General features: G+C 49.5%; 1 protein-coding gene across 17 annotated transcripts in view; it reads right to left on the reverse strand.

The window, feature by feature from the left end:
- Nucleotides 1-12017, reverse strand: part of EHMT1 (euchromatic histone lysine methyltransferase 1) — a 230745-nt gene that overhangs the window by 71489 nt on the left and 147239 nt on the right. For all 17 annotated transcript variants that reach the window (XM_063636698.1, XM_063636694.1, XM_055270152.2 and 14 more), the window contains 2 exons: nt 8588-8719; nt 3813-3958 (listed from right to left, as the gene is read on the reverse strand). In XM_063636698.1, coding sequence (XP_063492768.1) covers nt 3813-3958; nt 8588-8719 — 278 coding nt within the window. The remainder of the gene's footprint in view (nt 1-3812; nt 3959-8587; nt 8720-12017) is intronic.

The raw sequence follows: 12017 nt of genomic DNA on the forward strand, positions 1-12017 counted from the left end.
AGCTATGTTAATATCAGACAACACAGCCTTTGAAACAAAACAGGTAGTTTTTGTTTTTGTTTTAGTGGCAGAGTCTCGCTCTGTTGCCCAGGCTGAAGAACAGCGGCACGACTGAGGCTCACTGCAACTGTCGCCTCCCAGGCTCAAGCAATTCTCCTGCCTCAGCCTCCCAAGTAGCTGGGACTACAGGCAGGCGCCACCACAAGTGGCTACTTTTTGTATTTTCAGTAGAGATGGTGTTTCCCCATGTTGGCCACGATGGTCTCAAACTCCTGAGCTCAAGTGATCTTCCTGCTTCGGCCTCCCCCAGTGCTGGGATTACAGACATGAGCCACTGTGCCTGGCCTGAGACATGTCTCTCTATAAAACCACTCCAGTGAACAATAAATAATAAATGATAAAATCAGCACCATTTTGAAACCTCCAACGAATAAACAACAAATGTAGGTGTTAAGCATCAGCAGCTGCCAATATCAGAGCAAGTGAGACAGCCAGACAACATGGCCCTTCATTTTGGGCTAAACCCTCCCCACACTCAAGAGTCCTACAAAGGGGCCAAACTTGTAAGGTTGTTTAATTTTTTTAAGAGATGGGGTTTCATCATGTTGCCCAGGCTGGTCTTGAACTCCTGGGCTCAAGCAATCCTTCTGCCTCGACCTCCCATTTTACAGACATGAGCCACTACACCCGGCCTTGACAGGTTTTGCAAGAAACACAGAGGAACCTGCTGAATTGCCACCTAAGTGCGGGATTCACAGAACCCAGATTATGGGAGCCTCGAAGCTTCCAACAGCCTGGGTTGTTCAACAGATACATTGAAAGAAAAAGAAGGGACCGAGAACAATATAGAAATTGGGCAGATAGGCAGCAGTGCCGCAGGCGAAGCTGACCCTGGAAGGGGGCATTGTGGGAGTCGGGACAGAGGCTGCTGGATGGGGCTGCGGGGAAGAACACGAGCGGGGACAGGCCGGGGGCGGGGGGAGTGGGCGGGGGGGGCGGGGTCAGGCTCTGCTTCTCCACCTTGGCGGTGTTTACCAGAGCTCAGCTGAAGTAGGGTTGTTCAGCCCAATGTTTGTTTTGTATGGTCTTCGGGATCTACATTTAATTTAATTTATTATTATTTTGAGTTTTCTATCCAAAAATAAGTCAGAGCCCAAAGGATCTGTGTTTAATTTTAAACAAAAAAAGCTTACCGCACATTGAATACAGAGAAGACCATGAGTTCTTAAGAATGCTAAGGGAGAAAGGGAGGTGGAGAGGGGACAGAGAGAAGCAAAATCAAGCCCTCTGGATACCACTAGAGGCTGTTAGAGCACCCATTCATTACTCTGCAAAGACAAGTAGCTATTTATTCTGCCAATCCCGGCTGAAGCTTGTTTCCGAGGTACGAAACAGCCCTAGCAGATGTGGGGAAGTTCTTCTGTACCAAAGAATTCCAGCCTGTACTTGCAGAAGGAATGACAGAATGGCAAAATCACCATTTTGAAACTTTGAATGAAACAATGGATGCAGGCAGTGGTCACCAAGGACAGTACGGCCTTCGGACGGACGGGCGGCCGCCTCAGAAACCCAGAGCCTTCTCAGCACCACTCCCAGCGCACAAACCTCCACAGCATTCTCGCCAGAATTAAATAATAAAATAAAAATCTTAAGTACTTGAATGTAAACCAAGTCTTTGAATCTAACTTTCAGGCTATAGGAACTAACGCAAATGACTTAAACAACACAAGAAAGTTATGAGCTAAGTCCAGAATCTGGAATCCAGATTCTTTCAGCCAACAGCGTGGCAAGTGGGAAGAAGTGGAGGACAGAGAGAATGTTCTGGGTGAAAGAAACACAAAAGACTTAAGAGACATTGCAGCAGATTGATTTAATGAGTGGAACCAGTTTGGATCCAGTTAGAAAGAGAGAAAAAAAGTAAAAGGCATTTTGTCAACAGACATTTGACCATGGACTAGGCACTAAATAATAACAGGAAATTGTTATTTTTGTTACACGTGAAAAGCGCTGCTGTTATGTGAGACAACGGTCCCTTTTGATCTTAATAGAAACATCCTGTGCTATTCAGCAGTAAAATGGGGTTTGCTTTAAAACAGTAAGTAGTTCAAAACCAAGAAAGGAGGGTGGGGAGAGAACGCTGGTGATGGAGGAGGACGAGTCGAGGATTCCGAAGGCAACTGCGCCCTCACTTTTCACTATGGAAAGTTCTCTTAAAACAAGTGAGGGGCTCTGCGGAGGGGCCGAGTGCGGTGGAACATGCAGCGAGGGACATGAACACTCAGAGGTGGGAAAAGCCGTCACATGGGGATCCCCCGGGGCACGTGCCGCAGATGAGAGGCGCTGAAGCAAATGTCGCCTAGCCAGGCTGGGATGAGACAAAAGCAACGCCAGTGTCGGAGTCTGAGTAAAGGCACGTGCCCTGGAAACGCGGAGGTACAGAGAGTAAAGTCACAGGGAAGCACATGTCACACGGGGACCTGACCCCACTGGATCCTGTTTAACACCCACGGAGAAGGAGAAGAGGAGGAGAACCAGTGGTTCTCAAAGTGTGGTCCCTGGACCAGAAGCGCCAGGAGAGACGGGAAACACTCTAGAACAGCAAAATCCCAGCCAGGCCAGACCTGCTGAATCAGAAACCCCGGCCACGCCAACTGGCACCAGGGTGAGGGCCGTGGGCGAAACTGACTGGCCCGTTCCAGGGCTCTGCCCGCTCCTCCCGGGTGCTGCCCATGCTCCCCGACACAGCGGTAGGGCCCGACCTTTGGAAGGAGGCTCCCATTCCTGCCTTCCTCACAGCAGGCCGGTGAGTCTGGAGGCGCCACTTGGCCCCTAACTCACGGGCCTCACCTGTACCACCTGGGCGACGGCCGACCCTGCACAGGCTGCCGTGAGACCTGGAGGAGCGCCCTACGCAAAAGGCTTGGAATAATGCCTAGCATTGCTACATGAATGGTTGTCCTGTTCATAGTTCACTTATTTCTACAATGTGCAGCTAAGACTCAATAATCGAGTTGAAGATGGATCCGCTGGCCAGTAAGACGAGGAAACTCACTGAAGCAACAGCCTGACACACCCCTCAGGAAGCAGACGACACTAATGGCCACGTGCTGACTTCCGCCACAGCAAATGCAAGCCCGGGGCAGCCAGACACCCAAGCTGTGTGACTGCATGTGGTGCCTCTTGGCCTGGTGCCAACAAGCCTCCTGCTCGGACCCTCCCCATGGCCAGCCATGGTCACGAGGCTCTAAGGGCTGAAAGAAATCTTGTTAAAAAGAACTGGAGAAATTCTCAGAAAACATTAATTCCGTCTGTGCTCTGCCTGATCCCCCCCTCCTGTCCCAGAGGCAGCAGAGACAGGACGTGCTGAACCCTCTGAGTCTGCGATCCCTGGTGAAAGGAGGGAGGTGGCTGAGGCTTGGCCCTTGCGGGGCCTGCCCTGCAGGGGACCACAGTTCTGGGCAGTTCTGGACCCACTTTGGTGTGACTATCCTGCCTCAATCTACTCACTTTGTTTATAGCAAGGTAGGAAAAACCTTGACAAAACCATGATCATAAAAGAGAAATACAACAGACCATTTTCATTCAAAGAATTTGTCTACACAATCCTCCGTTTCAACAAGCTCTAGACCTGTGTTCATCATCTGCTGTGATTTCACTGTTGGGATCTGCTCGACGGGTTTTGCGCAGAATCCACTCAGGCTCCCTCCCTGGTCATGCAGCGCAACTCACTCGAGGGGCTGTCGGGGCCACTGCTGGGCTGGGCTTTCTCACTCGCTCCTCATGGCTGCTTTAAATGAAAACAAAGTGCTTACTTCATGGTCCACGCTCTCCGTAGCCATGCACTGGTTGTTGGCCAGAGTGGTGATCTCTCGGCTCTTCGGTGTTTCCATCCGGCAGCTGCAGAGAGGCACTTCCTGGAGGCCGTCTGTCTCCAGCACATCTGGACCGTTGGCCAACCCTAACGTCACACAGACACATGTCAGCTCATGCAATCCTGACCTCAAAAGAACGTCTAGAAAGTGATCGATTATAGTCTCAACAGTGATCTCACACGCCAGCAAATGAAAGCAATGCGGTTGATTACCCAGCACAAACAGCCCTGTGCGGGGCGGGGATGGCCACCACCTGGGCAACATGAAGGCGCAGCCTGTGCCTCCCCAGCTAACAAATCCCCTGCCAGGGTCTCAAGAGGCACCTATTCACCTGTGTTCTGAGGTTCTCAGGACCCAGGACACAAATTCCAAAGCCAGAGGCTAGTACCTCTGGCAGTAGCTCCTAAATCTTTTGCTTTTCAAACAAAAGAGCATTCACTGCCCTTTAAGACCTTGTTTTCCTACTTGGTTTTAGAATGGCAGCCACAAAAAAAAAAAAATCAGTTTGGGAAGGTTTTAATAACGGTTCGTCTATTATCTAGAATCCCACTCACCTACTACAATAGTCCAAAGAGCCCATTTATTAGGCTGAAAGAGGGAAGCACCAGGGAAAACAAGGAAAGATAAACTAGAGCAGAAATAGAGCTCAACATACGCTGACAATGACGGCATCGTCCACAGGGAAGGCTGCAGCAGAGCCGTGGTCAGGCAGGCGGCCTTGGGCCCGTCTCAGCACAGCCAGGGCTGGTGCCCCCACGCCCTGCCCCCAGCCCGGGGTGGGAGAGACGGGCAAGGCCAAGGCTGTTGAGCGGCAGGGGCGGGGTGGAGGGCAGCTGCCAGGAAGACCCTCGAGCTTGGCAAGTGGCTACAGTGGGTGCCGCTCCCAAAGGAAGCCAGATCGCATTTCACGTTTTCTTTCTTGTTAAACAGTCAAAGCAGAAATAGAAGGTGAATCATTGTCTCAAATACTCACTATTACCTCTCTTAATTAAAAATAATTAACTCTTGGCTGGGCGCGGTGGCTCATGCCTGTAATCCCAGCACTTTGGGAGGCCAAGGCGGGCGGATCACGAAGTCAGGAGATCGAGACCCTCCTGGACAACATGGTGAAACCCCGTCTCTATTAAAAAAAAATACAAAAATTAGCTGGGTATGGGGCACGTGCCTGTAATCCCTGCTACTCAGGAGGCTGAGGCAGGAGAATCACTTGAACCAGGGAGTCGGAGGTTGTAGTGAGCCGAGATCGTGCCACTGCACTCCAGTCGGGCAACAGAGTGAGACTCTGTCTCAAAAAAAAAAAAATTAACCCTTGTTTCCACATCTAAAAATATAGTGTTAAAGTAAATTAAAATGGAGACCAAGACTAAAGAATCCTTGAACAGACAAAGCCAGATGAGCCAAGGAAGCCATCCTTGCTTGATCTGAAAACAAAGGATATCTTGGGCTACTTCTGGCAAATGCCTACAGTAAAGAAAAATAGAACTTAAGCTCTACCATTCAGAGGCAGCCAACCAATCTCTAGAACTAGGGACTTTCCAGCAGGGACAGAACAAACGAGGAAACTGCGTCATGAACCATTTGGGTGTTTTCCTGGCTTTACTCCCATGTTCACCCTACAAATCCTTCCCCTCGTGTTTCCTCAGTGCAGCTCCCAACGTGCTTCTGGTTTGGAGCTGCCTGGTTCATGAATCGCTGCTCAAGGAAACCCTTTAAAAGCTGCACTGTGCCTTAGTGCATCTTTTTTTTTTCTGAGCCAGAGTCTCGCTCTGTCGCCCAGGCTGGAGTGCAGTGGCACAATCTCGGCTCACTGCAAGCTCCACCCCCCAGGTTCACGCCATTCTCCTGCCTCAGCCTCCCAAGTAGCTGGGACTACAGGCGCCCGCCACCACGCCGGCTAATTTTTTGTATTTTTAGTAGAGACGGGGTTTCACTGTGTTAGCCAGGATGGTCTCGATCTCCTGACCTCGTGATCCACCTGCCTCAGCCTCCCAAAGTGCTGGGATTACAGGCCTGAGCCACCGTGCCAGCCTCTTAGTGCATCTTTTAACAACACCCACGCTGAGTCACCCACAGCCGCTTCTGTTTGTCTCTAGCCCATTTGGAATCTGATACTGGTCACGGCCAGGAGAGAATCCAAATCTGTGCAAAGAGCCAAAGAGCATGTGAATGGTCCACGCTGCCGTCAAGGACTCTGTGCAGGAGGCACTTCCTGATCATGTGCTGCCCGAGGTCCCAGCCTCGCCTCTGCATCACCCACACCCTTGAAGACCAGGAAGACGATGAGGTGACACTTGAATTCGAATCACCACAAGTTTAAAGCTGGGGGCCTCCGAGAGGATCCCGCTCCGCAACCTGATTTTTAAAAGCAGAAAACACACAAACCCCACAACGCTGTGAGATAACTGCCCCACCACAGCACGGCCGAGAGCAGCCAAGAGGCTGCAGTGAGATAGATAAGAACCCAGGGCCTACACGCTTGGATAACAATGCAGTGGCTCAGACACCTCTGTGGAGGTGGAGTGTTTCTGTTCCCGCAATGGAACCACCAGGGACGTCAAATGAAATGACTGAAGCAAGCCTCAAGCAATCAACCTCCACCAAGCTCTGGCTCTCCCGCCCTAGCCCACGTTGCCATGGTTACTGGCTCCTGGCCTCTCCCAGGCTCAGACCCTCTGCCTCCTGTCGCTGCTGGGTGACATCGCCATTCAGCCTCAATAAGGCAGGCCCAAGAGCAAGGCAACGGTGAAAGAGACGAATGCATACAGAGAGGACTTCTCATCTTCATATTCTCTTTGGCCCAAGGCTCAAGCCTGGACCCCATGAACCACAACCAGAGGCATCACCTGCCCCCACTGACCCGCTCAGCATACTCCACAGGCCGATCGCGCCTGTCCCATCTGAGACGCACACCACCCAGGTCTCCCAGAGCCCCAGACCCCATCCAGCGCCACTTGACCACTGCCTCCCTCTGGGGTCCCAGGCCACACGGCCAGCACCAGCACAGTGGGCGCCACCGCCTGTCTCTTCTACGCACTGATGATCTACATCAAGAGCATGACTGAACAGGCCAATCGCTGACTGACCAATCGGTGCTATCAAACACAGGCAAATCAATTCTGGGAGGCCAGTTTACAAAATGTCACACAAGCTGAGGAGCCTCTACTCACTGCCGTTTCTCCTCCGGCTCTGTGTTGGCTCTCGCCCTCTGGCCCTCACGCTCGGCACCATCCTTCCTTTAGAGCTACCTTCCCCCGACCATACCGGAGACAGTAGGTGCACACTGACAGGTAGAACAGCCTTCATGTGCCAGCTCCCTGTCTCCTGCCACTCAGCACGCCCAAGGCCACCACAGCAGTAGTCGATTTGACAAAATGAAATACTATTTACTACTTAAAACCAAGTAACTTCCTGAGACCTCCAAACCTAAAAGCAAGTTTAGAGAACTGAAACACTCAGTGTTATACTCTGAAAGCATCGGGTGACTACGCTAAGGACTTCGTGATACTTGAGGGGGGGTTCTGCTCCATTTGGTGCAAGAAGAGGAAAAAATATCATCGTTTCCATGATGGACTAGCCTAAGATTTCTTTTTTTTAAATTGAGACGGAGTCTCGCTCTGTCGCCCAGGCTAGAGTGCAGTGGCGCAATCTCGGCTCACTGCAAGCTCCGCCTCCTGGGTTCACACCATTCTCCTGCCTCAGCCTCCCAAGTAGCTGGGACTACAGGCGCCCGCCACCACGCCCGGCTAATTTTTTGTATTTTTAGTAGTGACGGGGTTTCACCATGTTAGCCAGGATGGTCTCGATCTCCTGACCTCGTGATCTGCCCACCTCGGCCTCCCAAAGTGCTGGGATTATAGGCGTTTGAGCCACCGTGCCCAGCCGGACTAGCCTAAGATTTCTATCTTAAGCTAAAGATGTGATTTCCTAGGTGAATTACATAGATGACTCAAACCTCCCTCAGTGTTCAAAACCCTAAAAAGCTAGCTATTTGTCATTTTTAAATGGCCCATTAAGCCCCCTACAGTAGTCTGCAATCCCACACCAGCAAGATCTGTGTGGAATGTAAATAAGATTTTCATTTCCTCCACATCATGCTTCAAATAAATCTTCCCAAATAATCAAATAGCTATTAGCTACTTTTCACTCATATAAGGTTTCTAAGTTGCTTAAAAAGAGAAAAAACTGATAGAAAGTGTGAGAACTGACAACTTCTGGCATAACAACTCCCAACAGAAGCTGCTGATTCACCTGTGATTTAGAGGTACAAAAATACACTAAATACGAATATCCCATCACAGAACGTATGTCAGAACTCTCAGCTCAACAGTGACCAGGGACATCTTTCAGCCAATCAGAGACACCTTATTCAACACTACGTCCCTGTGTATCCTGAGATGCGACCAGGGAGGGCGTCTGGCCATAGGCAATCCTCCACGGAGTACGCCTGACCCACGGTGGGAGACGACCGCCACGTTGGGCCGTGCTTGGGCTTTACCAGTTTATTCTTAGAGGGTTTCTGTAATGCCTCTTTCTTCACTTGCACACTGGGACACAGCAAACGCACCCCGTCCTGTCTACACCTCAGCTGGAAGTGATGCAGTTAACCCGATCTTCTACTAGTGTCCACCAGGGGGCATCATGCTAATACAGAGGAAGGAGCCCAGAAGACAAAGGACCAAGATGGTGCCCCGTCGCAGTTACAACACCACATTCACCTTCTGCTTGTGAAGACAGAATTCCTTTGACGCGGAGATCCAGGGAGTCCAGAGAAACTTCCATGTACCCTGTGCTGTCTCCTGGTGCCGTCTGCTCAGCGCTTCCTGAAGATGACTTATATGACTCAGAACCTAGGTATGAAAGGCACACACATCAGACACCGTGCACCCAGGCCGCCGCACCCACCCAGACGCACAGGGCAGCAAGGCTGGGGCCCCAGGAAATGGACTACTTCTAATTAATTCATTCAAAATCACAAGTTGAAACCCACTATTGTTTAGACCATTCCAGTTTCACTATCATTTTCTCTCCCGCATATTATTTTGCTAATTCCCCCTTTTAGACATAATATTCATGGGGGAAGAGAGAAGCTGTATAGACAAAAACAAAGGCACCAACATGTCAGTACATCTTTCTCTGTAACTATACCAACTACATAAAAGCTATCAAATGATCAAAGAAACAGATAAAAACATGGTAGTCATATGTTGTAGATTATTTTCAAATAAAACAGAAAAATCTAACTTGCAGATTTGAAAGATCAGATGTAAAGTAGCTAAAGAGATGGCCCAAGGTGCCGTGTTGCAGGCAAATCTGTGTCAGAGAGAAAGCACTGACCTCCCGGGTGTCCTGGCTGACATCCAGGGAGGCTCCCGGAAAGGATCAGTGTCGACTCCAGTAAACACGGGAGGCTCATGACACCCACAGAAGGTGCCAGGGAGCAGGGTGCTGTGAGAAGGACCGGTGCCCCCAGGCTGGCAGCGAGGGCAGTGGGGGGTGGAAACACTTCTGTGGGTTCCCCTGCCCTCAAGGACACACGAGTGGTGGCCAGGCCAGCCTGTCCACACTTCCCAGGAGGGCCGGAGAAAGACGTATAAAATTGGGTGTTTGTAGTCACAAGGGCATTCACTGAGGAGGCCTATGAAAGTGTGTACCTATACCAGGTAATATCTAACTCCGGCCAAGGGCAGATGGTCACATTTCACAGCCAAGCTTCTAGGGACTAGTCACCAATCTTATTTCAATGACTGGAAATAAACGAACACTAGCACAGAGAGGTATGGTAACCAGTCTTTTCATTCAGGCCACACGCTCCACCTAGATCTTAGACAGACAGGAAAAGCCAACCACCTTTGAGAAATCGCCATCATCAACTTGAAGAACAGGAGTACACTTTGTATAGTTTTAAACAAAAAGAAGATTTAAATAAAAAATTCATAAAGAAATAAAATGCAAACTCCTCTGTGAATATTTAAAAGCACACATTTTGCACATTACAGCCAAGATGGCAAAGATGAAATCTCTAACCCAAAAACAACTTTTAGCCTTGGCTCTAAAATGCTTTTGTTGGCCAATAGTAAAAGCCACATCTGGTGTTATGATCTGAATCAATAAATCGAGGTGAAGAGAAACGTAACTGAAGCACCACACGCAGCTCCCGGGGGGCTCACACATCCTCCACCCTCAAACGCCAGGAGCCTCCATGTTGTCTGCCTCACGCCCCAGGCCTCCCGCAACCCTCTCTTTTTCAGGGGACGACACTTCCCCAACATCCAGTTAACAGAGGTACTCTACATTGGGGAATCTAGATTAGCCAGAATCACTGTGAAGAAGAACAAAGTGCTGCCACTCGGTGACACTGGTATCAGGATAAACAAATAAATGAAACAGACCAGAATGTCCAGGAACAGCCCACACACTGAATGTCAACAGGGGGAGAAAAGTCAACTCAAGCAGCAGTGCCTATGGCAACTGCACATCCACTGCCAAGAAGGGGCCTGCACCACAGCTCACTCAAATATCAGTGCAAAATGAACCTACACGCAAGTGCTGAACCTGTAAGATGCCAAGAAGAAAACAAGGGACAAAACCTCTGTGACCTGGGTCTGTCAAAGATTTCTTAGAGCACAAAAGTATGAACCACAAAGTAAAATAACTGATAACTTGGACTTCAAGAAAACCTTAAAAACTTTTGCTCTTCTAAATACAGCATTAGGAAAATGAAAAGGCAGGTCATAGACTAGGTACAAATACATGCAAAACATCCACCTGATAAAAGACTTGTCTCCAGAATATTTAAAAAACTTTTAACCCAATGAGAAGAAAAACAACCAGATTTTAAAAGTGAGCAAAAGATGTGAACAGACATGTTTCAAAAAAACTAAATGAAGGCTAAAATGTACAATCTCATTACTCATTAGGTAACAGCATTGAAACTATAGTAAAACACCACTGCACACCCACAGATCCACTGGAATTAAAAAGACTAACCCTAACAAGTGCTGGCGTGGACAGAGGGGAACTGGAATGCTTGTGTGTTGTGGGGACCTAAAACAGGACGAGTGCTTGGAAAACAGCTTCCTGAAGAGCTGAACACACACCACTCTACTCAGCCATTCCACCCCCAGACATCTAACCAAGATCTAGGAAAGCACCTGTTCAAAAAAGACTTGCACACAAATGTTCACAGCCGCTTAATTTCTAGCAGCCAAGGCTGGAAAGAGCCCAAGGCCCATGGGCGGATGAATGGACAGATAGACTGTGGGGCAGCCACACAATGGTACACTTCTCAGCAATGGACAGGAACAAACTCCTGGCCATTTGACAGCCTGGCAACTCAAAACAATTAGACTCAGAGAAGCCAGATGAAAAACAACTGCACAGTTCCGTCTATATAAAATTCGACAGAACATTAACCAATACACAGAAACAGAGCAGACCAGGGGCTGCCTGGGAGCAGGGAAGGGAGGCAGGGAAGGGGCCAGGTTATCAAAGGGCAGGAGGGACCCGTGGTGACAGAGGTGCTCATGGCACTGATCATCTGACTGTGGTGATGGATTCAAGGTCATAAACACGTTAAAACTTGTCAAATTGTATAATTTATTTCTGTACATTTTATCGTATGCCAAGTGTACCTCAGTTAAGCTGAAAACAAAAATGACCCTTGGCACCCTAAACCTGCTGCATCCCTTCTAGGTTTGAGATTTCCTTCCTACATTCACGTTGTGATTCACAAAGTTGCTCTGGAACAGGAGACTCTGACCGAGGCGTAGGTGCCTCACCGAGGGGCCGTTTCCTGCACACAACGTGGGAACTGCCCGTGCAGGCCACAGGTTCTAGTCACCCGGGCAGGCAGCAAATGATTCATCTCAGTTCAACATTCAACAATGAAGTCAGGGCCGGGCACAGCGGCTCACACCTGTAATCCCAGCACTTTGGGAGGCCAAAACGGGCAGATCACTTGAGCTCAGGAGTTCAAGACCAGCCTGGCCAACATAGCAAAACTCCATCTCTACCAAAAAGACACAAAAAAATAAGCTGGGCGTGATGGCACACGCCTATAGTCCCAGCTTCTTGGGGAGATGAGGTAGGATGATCGCCTGAGCCCAGAAGGTGGAAGCTGCAGTGAGCTGAGATCGTGCCACTGCA

Source organism: Symphalangus syndactylus, chromosome 3 (genome assembly GCF_028878055.3).
Source record: "Symphalangus syndactylus isolate Jambi chromosome 3, NHGRI_mSymSyn1-v2.1_pri, whole genome shotgun sequence".
Classification (NCBI taxonomy): domain Eukaryota; kingdom Metazoa; phylum Chordata; class Mammalia; order Primates; family Hylobatidae; genus Symphalangus; species Symphalangus syndactylus.